Source organism: Elgaria multicarinata, chromosome 17 (assembly GCF_023053635.1).
Source record: "Elgaria multicarinata webbii isolate HBS135686 ecotype San Diego chromosome 17, rElgMul1.1.pri, whole genome shotgun sequence".
Classification (NCBI taxonomy): domain Eukaryota; kingdom Metazoa; phylum Chordata; class Lepidosauria; order Squamata; family Anguidae; genus Elgaria; species Elgaria multicarinata.
This window is the reverse complement of record NC_086187.1, coordinates 3,933,325-3,953,318: the sequence shown is the minus strand read 5'-3', so window position 1 is coordinate 3,953,318 and position 19,994 is coordinate 3,933,325. Positions and strand designations below refer to the sequence as shown.

The 19,994-nt window shown below is 50.5% G+C and overlaps 1 protein-coding gene across 6 annotated transcripts in view; it reads right to left on the bottom strand.

Annotated features, from left to right (window-relative positions):
• Positions 1-985: 985 nt before the first annotated feature.
• The window catches only part of ARHGAP17 (Rho GTPase activating protein 17), a 73,674-nt gene continuing 54,665 nt past the window's right edge, over positions 986-19,994 (bottom strand). For 2 of the 6 annotated variants that reach the window (XM_063143156.1, XM_063143150.1), the window contains 11 exons: positions 19,692-19,819; positions 18,622-18,733; positions 15,936-16,017; positions 15,313-15,393; positions 13,673-13,786; positions 13,088-13,179; positions 12,478-12,631; positions 9,606-9,848; positions 7,672-7,832; positions 5,916-6,548; positions 986-1,925 (listed from right to left, as the gene is read on the bottom strand). In XM_063143156.1, coding sequence (XP_062999226.1) covers positions 1,780-1,925; positions 5,916-6,548; positions 7,672-7,832; positions 9,606-9,848; positions 12,478-12,631; positions 13,088-13,179; positions 13,673-13,786; positions 15,313-15,393; positions 15,936-16,017; positions 18,622-18,733; positions 19,692-19,819 — 1,946 coding nt within the window. In that variant the 3' untranslated portion in view covers positions 986-1,779. Of the gene's footprint in view, positions 1,926-4,346; positions 4,390-5,915; positions 6,549-7,671; positions 7,833-9,605; positions 9,849-12,477; positions 12,632-13,087; positions 13,180-13,672; positions 13,787-15,312; positions 15,394-15,935; positions 16,018-18,621; positions 18,734-19,691; positions 19,820-19,994 lie in introns of all 6 variants that reach the window. The other 4 variants (XM_063143152.1, XM_063143151.1, XM_063143153.1 and 1 more) reach the window with 4 other exon arrangements.

Below are 19,994 nucleotides of genomic sequence, written 5' to 3'. Positions count from 1 at the left end.
TGCCTGAGGCCATCCTTTGCTGTGCTAAAAGGATCAGATATTTTTCTGCCAGAGATCCTGGACACACACTGCCAGTCAAAGTCAGTAACACTGGGCTAGACGGACAAAACATCTGACATGGCCTAAGGCAACTTTTTTGGTCATAAACAGGCAGTGTTGGAACCCCATTTCCATCTTTTCCTGCCTCCTCCCCCCCCCCCCAAATACACCCTAGAAGCTTACAAGTTCTTGCCAGGCTGCTTTTATGGAGTGTTCACCCCTCCCCCAATGGCTTTTCAACGACACCCATATAGTTCTTGTACTGAGAAAGACTCCTGGGTATGTAGAAACAACTCCAATTTTTAGGTGGCCCCCTTTCTTCCAAACTAATAGGCAACCAAACACCTGGATTTGTTATAACAGGAAATGATGGGTCTTGAATAGGGCAGTTGTTCTGGCTGGAGACTAAGGGCATGTCTAGACCAGGTGATATCCCAGGGATCGCCCTGGGATCATCCCTGTGCGTCCAACATGATGCAGAGGGGATCCCAGGGGCAGAGAGGAATGATCCCTCCCTTTCCCTGGGATAGTCGGGACGGCTTTAATTCTGACTTTTCCTACGGTCTCGGGATCGTCCCGGGACTGCGGGATGTGTGGGCAGCCATCCCGGTTTCTTCCTGGCTCCTCGCAAGTAAATGCAAGGAGCCAGGAATCGGGCATGGGGCATGGAACTCTTCAGGAGCTCCGTGCCCATTGGGGGTGGGGTAGGAGGAACGGGATCTTTTTTTTAAAAAACAACTTACGGTAGTGATGGAGCGCTCATGCGCTCATTTTCGATAAAAACAAACGAACCCAAAATGGCAGGTGCAACGTCCTCTTCCTCCCAGGACATCGCGCACCGCATGTAGACTGAGGGGGAGGATCTCGCAATATGGTGACATCTCCCCCTCCCTTCCCTAGGTCTAGACGTGCCCTAAGTAGGTAGAATAATTTTTTCTTACAGCAATGAAAGTGAGAATAGTTTTACTCAGTAGATGAATCTAAACAAAGGTTCAAAATAACTTTCAAATTTCAACTCATTTTATAACAACTGAAAGCAATAAACATTTTCCAACGTTTTCAGCTTCGCATCAGCTGTCTATGGATGTTACAGAAACCAAAGCAGGATGGTTAATACAAATAACTATGAAAAATAAAGGTGTAAATAACAATACTTTAAAAAAAGAGTAGCACTGAAATGGTTAGAGAGACAGTATGTTTCCTTCTACAGTATAACAGTCCATCAAGGCACAAGGGATACATCCACCGTTTGGAGAAGTGACCGATAACCAGCAGTCACTCCCTGCATATGTGGCGATTATTTGGTTCATACTTTAACAAAAAGTCTGCAGCATGTCGGAGACGGGAGTGTCTCTTGCGAGCCACCTCCTTGGTAAGAGCAAAGAATGAAGAAGAAGAGTTCAGCAGAGGCCTTTAAAAGGAGGTTATTTCCATTATACATGCATTGCTTTGGATTCTCTTGGAATTTTTCGGCGAATGCCATCTTGGTTAACAGCAGCAATTAAGCTTCCTATACAAGTTTCAGCAACAGCCAGATCATCATAGCCTCCACGTAGGCACCTTTGTCAAGACACAGATCATTAAACTTCTCCCGATATGGGTCAGGGTTCTTTTCTGGAGACACAAGTGGAGATGGTTACCTTCCCTGCCATATCTTTTTTTTTCTCTCTCTTTAAAGCTTCTCACTGTTGAGACTTGACTAGTTCGGTTCCCACTGTGTCTTGGAGTGGTTTCTTTCTTTTACAAAGCAGTGCTTTCAGAATCATGATCAATGTCGAGCACTAGGTGGTTGTGTGAATTCTGATTCGGCAAAGTCGCCGACTCTGTTGTAGGAAGCTCCATGCCAGGGAGGCCTCGTGGCTGCTCTTGGACAGTGGAATTGGAGTCTGTGCAGAAAAGACATTAAAAAGACACAATGCAAATGTTGAAACGGCACTCCCGTGGAAACACACACAGAGAGAGGAAAGCAACCAGACCGAAGCTTATGCACAGGACTCTGCATTTAGTAAACCCTTCTCCTCTCCAACACTATGCCAAGACAACACTGGATTCTGCAAATTAAACTTCTTTGGGGGGTAATTTTCTCTTCTAGTCATACAAGGGGAGTTGCTGGGGCACGGATCCATAGGAAGTCTGGCTCTGCACTTCCCATCTCTGACAAAAAAATGCCACCATTGCACACTTTTAAAATGTATCTTTGTAGCCATATGGACTAGAAACTAGTTCTTCATGGAACAAACCAGAAAATTCTCAGGATGATGGGAGTTTGCCCTGATCCTAATTTCATACTTGCACAGTTTAAGTATGGAAAAGCATACAGGCCTATTCCTGGGCTTATACAAGAAAAGAGAAGCCGATAGAAAGCCATTGGCTAGAGACACTGAGCTGCCATACATGTCGACTGCAAGATACTCCACCTATCTGGGGTCCCGTTATTGCCAACTAAGAGGTTACCCAAAAGGCACAGACCGTTTTGGCATGAGAAGCAGCTCCCCTGTCTGTGGAAGCAGGGCTCCGTTTATTCTTCTGGATGTGCTCATGCTTAGGGAAAAGCTGGCTGGCTTATGGAGTCACAATGCGGGGCCCTTGTGCTGCGGGTGGCGACTCTACCAGTACCTGGAAGCAGGCAGAGTTGGAACTGCCAAAGCAATAACAAACACATCCCTAACCTTCTATGGCACAGAAAGACAGTTTTACACCAGCAAATGTCATCTTTGTCCAGTGAAAAGCTGGGAGGACATCAGGCGTCTGTCTCATAAGTAAGCAGCACTTGTTTTCACAAATGCGAAGGCCTGCGTCACACGTTAAAAAAGGTGTCATGCCCCTTTAAACGTTGTTCTTTTAAAAATAATTTTAGTATGTTTTTATTCTTTTATTCTGTTTGTTGTTCACTGCTCTGAAATCTTCTGGATGGGGAGCGGAATATAAATATTGAAAATAAATGTAAAACCCTTGCCTGAAGGTGACAGAACAAGGCCCTTATGCAAACACGCTGTGGTGAGTAGTACCATAAACCTGGCTCTGCCTGCACCTCCGGATTTCCATGCCAGCGGAGGCACAAGTGCAGCCTCCCCTTGTTCTACTACGACCGGCCGCAGCTGCCTGGCCATCTCCTCGTGAGCACTACAGCATAGAGGGGCAGGGCTTGACATCGCACGTGACTGTTGCTCAGTTACGTCAACCGGAATTCATTCACTCCTATTGGAGTACGTTCCACAGACACTGCTTTCCACGCAATTAGCTGAGTGGCCGTGGCCCCCAAAACATGGAAATGCACAAGCGGAAACACTGCCTCAAAGGGATGTGAAGCTGCTCCAGCGACTCGGCTGGACTGAATAAGTACTGAGCCTGGAGATCAGAGTGACCAACCTACAGTTGCCAATTTCTCTGGAGCTGCTTTGGCAAGTGGCAAATCCAAAGCAGAAGACTTGTCCTGCGAAGAAGCACTCAGGAATTGGCTGCTTCATCTTCTCTATTGCACCAGAACGGTTCTAAGGCATGCGACGACCTCCTCTCTGTCTGCTTGGGCCACAGCATTAGCTGAGGAGAGGCGGCGGCAGAGGCTATACAGAGCAATGCTACTGTAGCTGCACTTAGAGCTCTCCTCCCTTAAAAGGTTTGAGTCCAAAAGTCAGAGTGCTCTCTTGCACTCTCTTCCAGGAGAAGGGGCGCCCACACCTGCCCACTCCGCTGCTTACTGGGGGCAAAGATCTTCTTGCTGCTCAAGAACTTTCAGTTCATGTCATCTTTCAATTCATACAAGCAGCCTCTTTCTGAGCCTCCCTGCAACCCCGTGCTGCATTCTGGGGTCTTGAATAAGGGGAACAGCATCAAGTCTAGTTAATGGAGTACAAGTTAACACACATAGATCTTCAGTGCTGCCTTTTGAGCCCTGAGAGGTTGGGCCTTTATTTCCACCGGACAAGAGATCACCCCAAATACCCGACCCCAGTAAAGAATGGAGAAAGGGAAGGGATGCCATGTGTGTGCATGCGCATTGTGACCTATGAGAAATTTGTTCCATATTCCAGAGGGGATGGAGACATCCCCACCCCCCGCTGCCAATGACAGAAGGGGCAAAACATGGATGGGGCAGTATCCTGGAATATATCCAGTGAGTGCGTTAAGATTGGGGGGGGGGAGAGGAAAGAACCACAAGAGAAGCGTCACTCCTTTCACATGCAGGATTAGTCCAGGTGCAAGCAAGCCATGTTACCACGGTGACCAGTTAGTAAGGAACAAAGCTGCATCCATGATTATGCATTTGCAACATTTCTGGCCAATCGGTAGGCCTCATTTCTTCTTACCATTTCCAATCTCAGTTCTTACTGAATAATGCTGGTCAAACATCTAGATTATTTAATAAAATTCTCAATTAGAATATTATATTCAGTTGTGTTACCACCTAGAGGGGATTCAAAGGGTTATTTGTGCAGCTAAATATCTCATCCAGCAGCCCGTTAAGGTTCAGCACTGAGTTAGAGGTCTGCTAAAATTAAGAGAGGGCCATGAGCTGCTCCAGCCTGCAAGAAGTCCAGCTTTTATTACAATAGTGTTATTTAAGATTAAGCACAAGGAAGACTAAATCCAGTCTAAGAATTAGCATAGAAGTGAGCATGTGGAAATGGATGCAATTTGCCTTCCAAATGTACGACACGTGATTGCATCAACACGGAAACTGTTGTGTTAGCTAGCAAGGGTGGGTGTGCTCCGAAGGACACGTCAGCCTCCTCCTCTATACGCACGGAAGGGGAATCCAGCCCCAACCTGACGGCAATGGAACTCTTCCAGCTTTCTTAATGTCCATATAATTGCATGGAATGTTTCTGGATGCAAGTTTACATTTCTGAAATGGTCATTGGCTGGGGAGCTTAAAGTCTGACACAGTGGAATGAGCAACTCATGTGATACAGCAAAAACGGACCCTGCCTATTTGTGAGCTTCATGACTAGCAGAGTTGCTGTGATGTCACAGAATGCTGAAACATTCTGAATATTGAGAAGAAAGAGTCAAGTCATAGAATGCTGCTATTCAATGCAGATGTTGTGAAGGAGTGCAGTCTTGATGCAGGGGGCCGGGGAAAAGGAAGGGTTGTGCAGTGTTGGTGGGAAGTAGGAATGGAGAGAAGTGAAGAATGGTATGTAAAAAAAACCCCAAACCACACACCAGAAATGTTGCTGCAGTTGTCCGGCAGTTAAAAATTTCTCAGTTTTCCAATAATGGGAACCATTACCTCTGAATGTCAAAACTCAGGACAGCATTTGCTGATTTATGCTGAAATCTGCAATCTAGCTGATAGCTAAAAATGCTTGGTGTCGGCTTCTAAAGATCTACACCTTTGGCATTTCTGTCATCACATTTAAAATGTGTATGTTTTAAATTTCATAAGGCCGCCTTGAGGCCCAGTATTGGGCAAAAGCCGGGATACTACTACTACTACTACTACCAATAATAATAATGAGAACTAGAAACTTGAGTAATTGCAATTCCATCAGACTTTTGGCAGCTACTGTCACCCTTCCTCCTCTGAAGCCAGAGTGCTGTCCTGATTTAAAGGCAGCTCTGGGTTGGCTTCCACAAAACATCAAAGGAGTTTTGTTTTTCTTTTTGGCCGTTTTGACTTGACTAATTAATCCCACCTGGATCAGAACTCATTTCCCCCCAGTTTGGAGCCTCTCTTCTTCTGGGGAAGCCCCCCCCCCCTCCTGCTGCTTTCCCCCTTGGCTTCCTCCACATGTTATTCGCATGCTTCCTTGAGCAATTATCAGCTTGGGGCCTCACAGCAGTGAGGACTGTGTGGCTACTCGAGCCGTATCCGGTCCCCTCCACACACGGTTTCTGCTTGTTAAGGGACGATATGTTCAGCAAGTCCTTACCAGTCACTACGCGGGATGCAGTCAACGGGGGTCCTCCCGGAAGAGCACTGTCTCCAGCCAGGTGAGGAGCGGGAGGGTGGGGCGGAGGGGGGACGGTGGGGCGGTTCCGCGGCTTGGGCACCGGCCTCGGCCTCGGCAGCGTGCCCGTCTGAGTCGGCGACTGAGCTGGTGGCGCGTCCTGGGTAGGAGGCTGGGGGGCCAGGGAGCCGGCGTTGTGCTTCTCAAGGGGCGGTGTGTCGGGGGGCGAGGGCGTGGCTGGAGGGGTGGGCGAGGGCTGCTCGGGTCCATGCTCAGAGCCAGGCGCTACAGAAGGGGGGGAGCCGGGGCTGCCGGTCTTCGCCTGCAGAGGAGGCGTTGCCGTCGCTTGGGTGGGTGGCTGCGGGGGTGGGTGGCTGGGGGCCTGGATTGGGGACAGGCTGCTGGAGTACCGCCGAGGGGCAGAGGCCTGGGAGGGAGCAGCAGGGACTGGGGGGCCACCTTGGTGTGGATGCTGGCTGGGCGGGGAAGGGCTTCTTGTGGGGGGCTTAGGAGACACTGACGGAGGCTGAGGGGCTGGGGGGGCACTTTGGCTGGCTGGCTGCCCGGGAGGTGGGTTAGCTGGCTTGGGAGGGGCAGGGGCAGGCTTCTTAACCGCTGCAAGAGATGCCAACAAGAACACGCATTAGCAGACGTGGCTGAAATCGCTCTCAAGCACAAGGCCTCCTCACGAGCGTCCTGCCGCCCCACAGACCAACATTAAGTAAACTTTTCAAAGCGTGCAGGTTCTCTGCCCGGGGGGTCCCGTGCCCTCGGGGACCCACCAAAAACACGCCGCTCATCTCCATCTCACTGCCCAGAGGGCTCATTCAGAAGAAGCATGCCACCCATGAAAAGGTTAGGTGGAAGTCACGGGGCGGCTACGTTATCACAGGCGGCAGCATGTGGGCTAAAACCAGCTGCCTCCGGGTTGTTCCCACCGCCTCCTCCTCCCCTTGCTAGGAACTGCAGTTGAAAGAGCGGGAAAGGGGGAAGAGGGGTTTTGGAGCAGGCACTTGCTGGGAACCGCTTTCAGAAGGGGGATGGTTGGTTGGTTGGTGTACCACCTTCCCTCAGACCCCCCCCCCCGCCCCCCATGGAGGAAGGGCTGCAGGAGAATGGGCCCCCTCCCGGCTCTCTGCCTCCGTTTCTCACACCTGCTGCCATGCTGGGCAAAGCCCCCTCCCTGCCCCCTCCATTTGCCACTCCCCAAGCCTGGCCTGAATCAGTCCAGCCTCATCACTCGTCCGCTCCTCTGCAGGGGCAGAGCTCCTCTCTGTGCCCTTCCCACCTGCCCTTCTCCTCTCTGCGCCCTTCCCACCTGCCCTCCTCCACTCTGCGCCCTTCCCACCCGCCCTCCTCCACCCTGCTTTATCCCCTAAAGAGTTGGTCAGCAAAATGAAAACACACGCACAAAACGAGCACATTAAAAACGCCTAACACGGCCCAAATATCGGTTTTCTATTGGTGCAGGATAATAAGCAGCTGTAGCAGCCACTGTCCTGCCAGACACTCCAGGAACCTCCTCCTGGGCAGCTGCCGTTGGAAGGAGGACCGCTGTCCGCGCTGGGGTCCCCCCTCCCTTCCCCTCCCACCCCCGCAGTGACGCTACTGTTGTGGAAGAGCAACGTCTTCACAGGTCCTTCCAAGGCAGAGCCTGGAGAAGTGGCAGCAGCTTGTTCTTAAGACACGGAGGCCTCCGCCAAGCCCTTCCCTGGAAAGAGGCCTGCTTGGCACCAACCTCGCCGGAGGGCATGTGGGCTCGGCCCAGCAGCGCTCTGCGACTGCCCGACGGAGAGCTGGCCGGCACTGCTGCCGGCAGGCGGCGCACTGCTTCCGGGTCCACCGTTTCTGGTGGGCGGAGGAGTCGTCGAGGGTGCGGAGTCCTTGGCCTTTGAGCTGCTGGAAAGAGAGAAAGGCCTAGGTCAGAGGCAAGAGCTGCGTCTTCTGTCCTCGAGCGCTCACACGTCTAGAAGTGGTGTTGATTCCTTTGATACTAATCAAACCCCTGTAGCAGGAGGAGACCTGCCGCCTTGGCGCTCAACGCAACGCACTGCTGGCCCTTTCAACACAGCTGGCTGGGGTTAGGGTCATCAATACAGGGTGGGTCTTCCTCAAGCTGAGCCTAAGGGGAAGCATCAGATCCGCTTGGCGCAGCAACACCGTAGCTCCAACAGGAGGGGAGGGGAGGGGAGGGGGACTTCAGCTCCGCAGTCTTCTGGATTTTGCCACAGCTGCCTGCAGCAGCAGTTCAAGGGCTGCTACCAACGGAGCAGAGAGAATTGCTAGGAGACATGCAAGCTCCTCCCCATCCTGCACTGCTGATGCCCATTCAGGCCTATGGAGCGTGGGCTCCGCCCCTGAGCTCTGGCTCCTGATGGACACAAATTACAGACATCAGTGCATCCACTCACTGTTCCCAATTATTTATTTATTATTTATTTATTGCATTTATATCCCAGCATTTTCTTCCAAGGAGCCCAAGGCGGCGTACATAATCCTCCTCCTCCCCATTTTATCCTCACAACAACAGCCACCCTGTGAGGTAGGCTGGGCTGAGAGTCTGGGACTGGCCCAAAGTCACCCAGTGGGCTTCCAGGAAGGCCGAGTGGGGGCTCAAACCCAGATCTCCCAGTCCAACACTTTAGCCAGTGCACCCCCTGGCTCTCCAGCGCTTGGTGAATTCTGCTTCACAATGAATGGGGCGGGGGGACTCCCTCCTTCGCCCCACCCCGCCCCACCCCGTTTTGCTTTTGACAGTCATAGGTGGGTAAAGCGAGTGGAGCGACCCTGTTTTCGCCCATCACCACAAAGCTGGGCCTGGGCTCAAGCACGAGGCCCCTGCTGACACTGTCCCGGAGAGCTCACTCAGAGGCTTGAGCCAAAACTCGACTTCGGAGTTGCTGGTTCCGCCTGCTCCCCAAAATGACATCTACACACTTTCCACACAGACATGCATCAGGGGTTGTGTGGACACAAAGGCGAACTACTGTAAGTATTCATGGGGGTGGGGTTGTTATTCAAGGGTACATACTTCACTACTGCGCTATTTGCAGCTACAAGAGCACACAGTCACAAACAGACAAAGGAGCAGAAGAGCACATTCCTCTTGAAAGAGCCCATGCCTCCAGTCAGACCTCCCTGCTTTCAGCATGAACGGAAGAGCTGAAGTGAAGCAAGGACTCCAGAACGCTGGCTGGGGAAGGCACACAGCCTGCACCACTCCGGCATAAACGACGTTATGCCTAAGCTACGGGGCCTAGCTACAGGGTCAGGAGAAGGAAGCTCTTAGCTGCTCAAGGCTGGGAGGGAGAAGCAATGACGGTTGCTTGATGCAGCTGCAGCCATCTGGTTTGCAGGTATTCAACTGGAACACACCTGCGCTCTGCTAGTGGCATACTATATAGCGTGGATCTATCTGCACTGACCTGTTGAGGGAAGAGCACGAGTCACACTAGGTGACCACAGATCTGTTTCAGTTCTGCCATGGTGTACACATTCACTCCTTTTGACAGAGACTAATTATGGGCCACACTTTGACCCAGAGGAATGTTATCGCTTGCAGGTACTGTCTGTATCAAGGGACTTTGGCACCACCCTTATCTAAGAGACTCAGGTGGACTCAGGACCGACACCTCCACTAGAGTTGCTCTGTCTGAACTCCATCCATCTTACCTGCTGTCCTCAGTGCCTTGGCTTTGGGACTGCTCTGCTGGGCCAGGAAGGGGGGCAGAGGCAGCACCTAAGAGGCCGGATTCAGCCCCCAGGCCCTGCGGGTGCTGCTCCACCAGGGCCTGAGCCAGCGGGCTAGCCTCAGTGGGCGGAAGTGGCGGCTGGAAAGCTGGGGCCGTGTGCTTTCTATTAACAGTGCCACCTCTCCGGGGGTTCGGCTGGAAGTCCATAACCTTGACACCAAAGCTACAGAGGAGAGAGAGAGTAAACACACCATGCAGACTGGCTACACAGAAAGACAAAAAAGGGGCAGTGCAGCTACAAGGGCTGGAGAAGAGGCTAGTCCCTGCTGCTTGTCAGGCGAAGAAGCAACAAGGGAAAACCCTCAAACTCGGTCTGAATGGCGCTGTTAGAATCAAGGCATGCAATGCCCCTTGGCTCAATCGCACAGGCGGGCCAGAAGGTGAGTGATGGCCAGCGAGACAGGCGATTCCACAGCCATTTCAACTGTGTATATATTTAGTTGCAGGAGCAGAGGAGAAAATGTCCATGCCAGAAAATATCATACAATTGTATCTCCTGACAAATACCAATGTATATCTGAGGGTTTTTCTCTTTTTCTTTTCTATTTAGCGGTGCAAAAGGATTCTGGTTTCCAAATGACTGGTAGGCTCATGCTGCCGCCACAATTAAGCCAAGGGTACTGCATTTGTACCTCTATAAATATTAATGGCAAGGCTGTGTGCGTTCTGCAATCCCATGCAATCCCAGGAAAAGCATGGGATGTGGCCCTGGCCACAGAATCTAGCTTCCTGAGAACCAGGACGTCCAGCTTCTAGCCTTTAGAGCTGGCTTTAAAACATGCAGGCAAAATGCACAGTGAAATCTTGGCAGTCCATTGGGGCGACTGACTGAGATCTCCAATGGCAAGGAGGTGGAACTCAGGTGCCATGCAGAATTCTTTGCCTCTCCTCATGCCTATCACAAGGAGAACGATGCAAAGCAAGCCTAAATAGGCAAATCTGCTTAATTTGCATATTCTAATATGAAGAATTCCAATCTTTTATCTCATTCATATATATATATATAGACACACACACAGAGTACACACAACCCTGATTAATTTGCAATGACAAAAGCATGAAAACAGAAGTTACGTTTACGTTTACTTAACTCTGGATAGATGGTGCATCCCCATTAACCCATTATAGCACTTCAAAATAACCTCCAGTATAGCCAGTAGTAAGCCAAGCCAACACTAAAAAGACCTGCGTTTTGAAACGGAAGCTCTTCCACTCTGCTAAGAGGAGGGAAGGCCTGTTAGGGTGGAATCGTGCCAGTATGAATTCAGGAAGTACAAAGAAAAGCAGCACATGCCTAACTATAGTGTGAATCTAGGTAGCAACAAATTCCTAGGAGCTTCTCAGAACCACACGTGGCTGGAGAAGTCCTCAGGAACTTGACTGACACGACAAGACAAGCTACAGAAGGGTTATTGGTAGTAGAGGTATTGTTATACACGGGTTCTTGGAGAGTTTTCGCCCATCAGATGTGGCCCCGCCCAATCATAGAATCATAGAATAGTAGAGTTGGAAGGGGCCGACAAGGCTCAATGCAGGAAGTCAGAACTGTGTTTATCAGGAAGGCTTGAACCCTTCCTTGGAGCACTCAGGCAAAAGTACAGTATTACGGGCACTGTGCAACTGCAAAGGCCATAAACTCTGGTGCCCGTTGCTTCAATGGCCGTGATTTGTCCCCTTGGCTGCTATCATGCATGAACACGAGAAGGAAATGCTACTACGTTACCTTTGGATCTTCCTCAGGCTGCAGCAACAAGGGGGAAAGGAACCACTAAGGGCTTGTTGGCAATCATCATACCACCCCCGGCCCCGTCCTCATCCTCCACCAGGGGCTTCCTGAGGAACTGTTGGCATGATCAGCCGCCCTAGGAAAACTGCCCCTTGACCCACATTAGGTTCCTATCCGTATGCATTAGCAGATGAATGGTGACATTTCAGGACTTTGAGGAATGCCGTCCTCTGGGAAATCCACTGGACCCCTTTCTCCCCCTTTCTTTTCAGATGGGTGTTAGAGTCTCATTTATTCAAGGAGGCTTTTAAAGTCTAGCGGGTGGCTCCTGGAAGCAACTCACGTTTGCTCTGCTGCTGTGGATGGGCATGCTGGCAGGAGCATAATCAAAACAGATCCACTGAGAAACAAGAGGAAGGGGCCAGCATGCCTGGGGAGAACCCCGAGGTTTGCAGAAGTACAAACCCTATTAGGAAGATAAACATTAAGGGGGCATTGACACCCCCCCCCACTCAGCCCAATGGTGACTGAGCATGTTCAGTGGCCACAGAGGAGAAGGAGCGGACTACTGTGGAAGAGGTTATGGCTGGATCTGTGAACAAAAGTACCCCTTGCTAACATTTTGTGGCAGATTCCACTGATGAACAGATAATGTGCACACGTGAATGTTGACAGACTCAGATGCGAAGGAATTTTGTGAGTGCTCCAGCATTCAAAGACTTGTCAACATTCACTGGATTCCAGATATTACACACACATTCAAGGAGAGTCTGAAATGGGGGCAAGCTGAAAGTGTAAAGCATGACCCACATGCTCTGGGATCTCAACTTGCTTCTCTCTGCTACAGGAATACAGACCTGCTGCCCTCCGTAGTCAGTGGAGTTGACAAAACAGATCCAGTTTCTTATTTAGGTAGACAGCAATTTCTGTTCCAGGGCAACACTGCTGGCTTAATGACTCTGAAACCATCTAGCCTTAACATGGCAGAATCCAACACCTGTCCAAAGGCGGGGGGGGGGGGAGGGGGAGGGGGAGGGGGAGGAAGAGGGGGCCATCGCTGCAGTACCTTTCCTTCCTCAGCAGCTCCCCATCCATCACAGCCATGCTAATGGGCCTCTTCCGCTCCAGCGTCCCAGAGTCATAGTCACTCCCCGTATGCAGGTGGTTTGAATTCACAGCAGGCTGCCCCACGAACGCTCCTGACACGTTGAAATCCATCTCTGGAGCCGAGAAAGATTGGTTTTAATCTGTTGCGTTGGTAATTTGCCTTTCTTTCAAGCAGTTCAAAGGCATCTCTTCATTTCATAGTAGGTAAGGAGTCATTACATAAATATGGTAAGACAATATATACATGATGAGTATTATCAAAGTACCTTACAGCTCATACTCATCAAGGAATATCCATTCCCTGTCTAAACGTTCAGACAAAACATAGCTCATGACGTCACAAAACACTGCGCAAACCTCTGGGTGTGGTAGGTAGGATGAGAGAACGACGGTCCCAAAGGGAGCTGTTCAGGGAGCTTCATGGCCCAGTGAGGGGCGTTAACCCATTTCCAATCTCACCGTCCCCCACTGGCTTCTTCAAGCCACAAAAGTATCAGCGCAGAGCACTAACCCACCCAGCGTGCCTCAGACATTTCATAGCAACACATTCAAAGACAAATGGTATTTACCTTCAGGAAAGAACCAGGCAGCGTGCTGGATTATGGGTTCAACAACCGCCACCACGTGCACGGAAGTTGCTGCTGCCATTTCTGCAAGAGAGCTGGGGAGAGATGGGAGGAAACGGTGCTGACGCCTTGAGGGGATTTTCAGCAAGCAAAATTTCCCCCTCCCTCAAACTCTCAACGTATCACCAGTTCCCTACTGGAGCAGGCAACTCACCCCCAAAATCAAATAAATGGGACAGAAATACTGGTGCAGGTTTCATCCAGTGTGATTGATTTGGGGCTGTGGTCAACCCACCAAAAACAACAACGGAGTCTTGTGTCACCTTAAAGACTAAGAAAATGTATTTTGGAAGGAGCTTTTCATGCACTAGGGTCCACTTCAGCAGGTGCCCATAGCCCATGAAAGGTTATGCCAAAATAAAGCTGCGCATCTTTAAGGTGACACAAGACTCTAAGTTGTTTGTGCTGGATCAGACTACCGTGGCTCAGCCTCTGGAAATTGCTACCCATGACAAATCTGTAACGGTTTTCTGAGTAAAGTGTTCGCAGCTGCAGCAAGGGGTTCACCCGCCCCGGTCAAGCACTTACCCTTCATTCTTGGCCCATAACAAGTTTGGGCCCAGCACGATGGCAATATTGCTGGGCGTCATCTTATTAACATCACTATACTGGGCGAGCTTTGCAAGGAATTTGATTAGGTACCTGCAAGGGATGATCACGGAGTTAGGGTCTGCATGGGACAAAAGGGTTGTTATGCAGGAAAAGCTCTCCGCTCATTCCCTGTGCTGTCTACTCCCAGGAAGAAGGGAAGGCACAGAAGTCCCACAAAGCATCTTGGGACTTGGATTTCTGTTGGGCTGTGCACAGACGGCAGCAGAAAACTTGTTTCAGGGCTCCCCCATAACATCTCAATGCCGGAGGCAAAAAAGGGAAGGGAAAAAGAGCCCCACTAATTAGCATGGGAGCCAGGTCCAAGCTCTTGCACAGCTCCCCTCCGTTTCAGTGGGGCTCCAGCAAGAGAACTTCTCGGTGGATTGTGCCACGGTGCCATGGTAGAGCCCCTGCTAGGCATGCAAGAAGTCCCTGGTTCAATGCTCAGCATCCCCACAGAGGGCTGGGAAAGACACCCCCCCCCCAAAAAAAAAAACCCTCCCAGAAAGCTGCTGCCAGTCACACTGTGGACTAGGGGCTGGCAACTGTGGGAGGCCGGGGTGGGGGTGGGGGCATTTTTGCCCTTTGGCACCCCCTTTCCCCCATGGAAAAGCAAGCTAAAATTGTTTGTTTGCGCGTTAAAAAAAGGTCTTTAAAACCTGAGGCCCCCACTGGGCAGCAGGGGCGGGGAGGCTGCGTGAGGCCCGTGCCTCGCCCACCCCTGCAGCAGACAAGGCTGGTGTAGAGGGACCCATCTGACTAGGAGCAGGGCAGCTGCCCATGTTTCTATGTCCTGGTGTGTCAGATCTGCTCTGCTCCTGGCTCTCCAAAACTACTGCCTGACACAGCCTCATCGCCACCCTTCTCACCGTAGGAATGCTCCTTAAAAAAACCATGAACACTCCTCAATAGCTTATATGCCTATTCTCTAATAAAACTTCAAAGTGATATACAATGCAAAATATAATATACAGACACCCTCCCACTCAAACAACCCAATGTTAAAACAAAGAGAAGCTGAAAGAACTGGGCATGTTTAGCCTGGAGAAGAGACGGCTGAGGGGAGACATGATAGCACTCTTCAAAGACTTGAAAGGTTGTCACACAGAGGAGGGCCAGGATCTCTTCTCGATCCTCCCAGAATGCAGGACACGGAATAACGGGCTCAAGTTAAAGGAAGCCAGATTCTGTCTGGACATGAGGAAAAACTTCCTGACTGTTAAAGCAGTATGACAATGAAACCAATAACCTAGGGAGGTCATGGGCTCTCCCACACTAGAGGCCTTCAACAGGCAGCTGGACAGCCATCTGTAAGGGATGCTTTAAGGTGTATTCCTGCATTGAGCAAGGGGTTGGACCTGATGGCCTTAGAGGCCCCTTTGATCTCTACTACGTTGTGATTCTATGAAATAACTACATTATTCTTCTAGCTTTCAAACCACACAGTACTCCAGTTGAAAAGCAAAAAGTGTACTCTGGAAAGAGACGGCTCTCAGGGCAGGGAGAGTGGACTGCTCTAAAGATGGCTGCCCTTCTGCGCAGGGAATCAAAACCTGCCACAGCCACTTGCCACCTACCTGAAGTTGGCCAGGTTATGCTTTGGCAATTTCTGACAAATCCTCCACAGGTCTTGCAGTTTCTTGTCCTGATCCTGTATACTGTGGAAGAGAAGAGGTTCAGTGCTATGCAAATGTGCAAGGTCTCATTCAGCTGCCACAGCTCATTCCCCCTCTGGGCTTGCAAGGGACCTCAGCTCATTTTACAGATCTTTCAGGATGAGACCAACATCACAGCTGCTATATACCGAAGGCCACACTGAGCTGTTTCATCACAACTGAACATGATGCCCCCAGATGTTATCCTTGCTGAGCACTGCAAGCTTTACTTGATGAAACTGAAAGGCAGGTACAAAATTGGAATCTTTCCTATTAATTAAGCACTTAAAATACTAAGCACTGTATAGAAAAATAATGCAAAGGCAGTCTCTGCCTGGAGACAGAGTAGCTAAGAGACCCAAAACAAAAGGGAATGGTGAACAGCAACTGGTCAAAGTAGGGTTGAGAGAAGAAGAGAGTCTTGGGACAGCTTTTAGAAACAGCAAAAGAAATGTGAAGCGCGTAGCAAGAGTGAGGGCACGCGTCCCAAGGCTTTGAGAACTCCCAACACCCACACCAGAAAGCCCTGCACGTGCTTTCCCTACTTTGCAACTTGCGTCCATTCTTCATACAGGGCGTAGGTCATTAATGGTTCCGGCAGCTCCCTCAGGTAAGACTTCAGGGCACCTGAAGAAACAACAGGGCAGAACAGTGTGCTTGAGCTCCATTCAAACCCGTCTTGACTTCCACCCTGTGACTGCACTCACTGCTTTGGACATGGCGTGCCTAAGACCGCTGCAGCAGTCTTTGTAGTTGTACCAAGCAGGGACTGCTTTTACGGTGAACGGCAGGGGCCCACTAACAAGCCCAGCGGTGGCAGCGGCATTCCCAGAAGATTTGAAGAAATGGGCCCATTGCCACCTTCTTTCAGCAATCGGACATTTAAGAAAAGAGCACCCTTCTGTTCATGTTCCCCAGCTATCGATATTCAGAGGCATTCAGCTGCTGATACTGGAGATAAAACACAGCTGCTGTTAGCTCGTCCCCCATGAATCTGTCTAACTTAAAGCCATACAAGTTGGTGGCCATGCCTACATCCTGTGCACCGTATGAGGGAGCCCTTCCTTCGATCTGCTCTGAATCTCTGGCTTCGTTGGGTACTGGAATTACGGGAGGGGGAGAAAACCTCCTCCTTAAGTCAATTTCTCCACACCATGAATACTTATATATGCCGCTATCATGATTCACTTGCTCACTGTTTTTCCTATGCTAAAAAGCCCCAAACAAACATTGCAACCTTCATAGGGTAGATGGTTTAGCTCCCATATCATTCTGTTTGCCTTTTTCTGCACCTTTTCCAGGTCTAAAATATCCTTTTTGAGGTGCAGAGGCCAGAACTGTACAGTCTTCCAAGTGTGGTCTTTGTCGGTGAGGTATAAATCTTTCAAAGTAAGGAAGGAAAGGAACCTCTCGTGCAAGCACTGAGTCATTCCTGAGTCTTGGAGGGACGCCAGCTTTCGCTGACGTTTTCTTGGCAGGCTTTATAGAGGGGTGGTTTGCTGTTGCCTTCCCTGGCCGTTATTACCTTTCCCCCAGTTAGCTGGGAACTCATTTTACCAACCTCGAGAGGATGGACGGCTGAGTCGACCTGAGCCGGCTGCTTGAAACCAGCTTCCGCTGGGATCGAACTCAGGCCGTGGGGAGAATTTTAAAAATAAACATTTATATATTTAAGGGAGGCTAAAAGGTAATGCGTGTGCATTTTTAATGATGCACCAGTACCCAGGCCATCCGCTAGGTGGCGCTCTAAGCAGCCTCCACACTTCCATTCAGTCCATGCATGAAGCTTCCATCTGCCACCAACCAGGTCCTAAAGGGGACAGCCGGCCAATGGCTTTTAAAATATGTGAAGAATGCACAAGGACTAATGTGTTTTTTTCACCCAGAGAAAAGAGGCATGCCCGCGTGATGGTGGTAAGTGGGCTGTGCTTGTGGAAACACATGCACATTTAAACAGCAAGGACTCTTGAGAAGCACATGTTTAACAACGAGGGGAGCTTGGCAAAGCACACGTGCCGGTGGGGCCTCCCCACCGCCTTCAGCCAAGGGCTCGCTGAATCAGGCCAGCGCCCTCCCGGCAGCAAACACCTTCAAAAGCAAGGCACAAGGGTGCACACATCTGAGCTGCCTTCGACAGCTGGTCCCTGCTAACCCTGTCCCTGGCTCAGCAGAGGAGCAGCAGCACCACCAGGCTCCCTGCGCCTGAACTAATTGCACTCTGCTTTGGCAGCACTCTGAATGCCTCCAAAGCCTGGTGTGAGGTCAGAGATGACCCTGGAACTCGGGAGATGAGCGGCAGCTTCTCCTGCACGTGGGCGGCGCGTCGGAGGCACTCAAAAGCACCCACACGTCTCGCTCTTGAGGTCAGTGCAAAATCAAGGAGGAGGGGGGGGGCATGCTTCCTGTCACACTGAGTGCTCACTCAATGTCAAGACACGGCTGCCACCAGAAATCTACCGTGCACATTTGTGGCTCCCCGATGGTGAATTATGCATGCTTACCACGTTGTGCAAATACTACGCAGTAAAGCAATGGAATAAATATTGCTTTTATTTCTACTCAAATAAGAACTGAACAGAATAGTTTATGCTAATTGAACTCTAAATTGTGGACTTGCAGCAACACACAGCACTGAATAAACTAAACACTTATAGTATTCCTAGCAATGCTGGCCTTTCCCTGTTTTTAATTAGAATCAGGGTCTGAATGACTAAAAACATCCATTTTAATGTTTTGTATAGAGAGCAAAAACACTCTCAGGGCAGCAGCAGAGTCAATAAGACCAGTTAAAAATAAGAAACATGTTGCAAGATTAGTGGGCTAAACTAAATTCAGCTGGCCTTTAAAAACGCTGGCCCATTTATTTATTTGCATCTGGAGCCTCTTGTGGGGCCAAACGCACAACAGCTTCAGTGAGATGTTTAATGTTGCTATGAAACCTGGACTCCTTCTGAAATGGAAAATACATTGCCGCGGCTCGCTTTGTTCCCTGAAAAGCCGCCCCATCCAGAGGCATAACGAGGGAGAGTCTTGCATTCAGAGCGCGCTCCACGGCCCGCCTGGCTCGGCCCATGAACAGCTGCGGGTGCTTCCTCACCCCCTCTGATACTAATTTCCATGAGGAAGCAGCAGCCCTCCCCCCCCACCCACAACCTCCCCATGTGCTACTCTGACTCGGGGAGGCCCAGAAGGACAAGGCAGGCCCAGCTCTCTGGGGACCGGCCAAATTACCTGCTACTGCGTGCGGGTCCGAGTAAAACTCGTCCAGATGCGATGTGGAGCAGTCCAGTGCTGCTTTCAACTTCTTTAGCTTGGAGGCTCCAGCAGCAATGCGGAATAAGCCCTGTGTTGGGACAGTCAACGCAGCATCCCCTTAACTCCCTGCATCATAATCAATGCTCTCAGCACTTACTGAAGTTGTACATTGTCACAGACGGCATCCAACAGCCCAGAGAACGATAAACTGGACCAATACGCCCCATTTATTGTTCTTGGTAAAAGGCTTTCAGGTTTCCTGATCCAGGAGGAGTGTTCTTACTCTCCTGGGACTGGAGCTCCAAAACCATAGTCCGCCCTGCATTTCCCATGAGGAGTCACAGCAGATGGATTCCGCTCATGCTCAAGGAAGCAGACGTCTTCCATGCAGAAGGCGTGTGCACTACTACACCACCTGTGCCAACAACACTGGCAACGTCTTCTCTTGCCCCCAGGGCTGATTACAGAATCAGTGATGAGAGGGGTGAAGAGACCACTGAGTGCAAGGTCTTGCTCCTCCCCGCCCGGTGATCAGCAGACACAATCCAGGCTGCAGGAGGTTCTGGCAGAGCAAATGAAAAAGCCAGGACAACTTACACAAGTGAGCCAAGCTGTACACTGCAGGGGAGAGGCAAGAGGCCCCTTTCCAGGCTTCTGGGGCTACTTTACCCACAAGGACACGGCCACATCAGGTCCCCTGTGTGAGCAACGCTGTCCACCAAGCCCTCCCAAGGAATTCGCTTTAATTTGGCCGACAAATCCACAGCATGACAGTTTCCTATTTCAAGTCCTGTGTGCCCAATGGGGCGCTTCAAGATAAGGACAGAGGACAAGCCCGTGCTCGCCCCAACCTCTCATTCTGGCTATCCTCGAGTGAGCCACCTGAAGGCGCACGAGGCCATCAGCACCTGTCCCAGTCCCTGCAACTGCAGTTGGGGAATGCCAGAGGAGATGTGATGGCAACCCCCAGCCCAGCAGTGTCACCTGTAGCACACAGAAGAGGAGAGCGAGCGAGCGAGCGACAGGAACGGGATGGGCAGCCTCACCTCCTCCTTCATGCCCGTTTCCAAGAGCATCATCACACACGCCTCGATTGGGAGGGCAATTTCTCGGCCACTGCGTTTGAGATGCTCCTCCAGGAGGGTTCCAAAAGCCGGCTTTTCTGTCCATTTATCTAGTGAGAGAGGCAGCATTAACTGTCAGCAGCACAACTGAGAAGTAACAATTTGGAAAGTGGGAGGTGGGAGACTTAAAGGTATGATAATTAGGAATCATTCAAGAAGATGGGGACCGTTTGATTGGCCAAGCCCTTAAATTTTGCCCTGGGTGAGAAGTTAGAATGCCAAGCC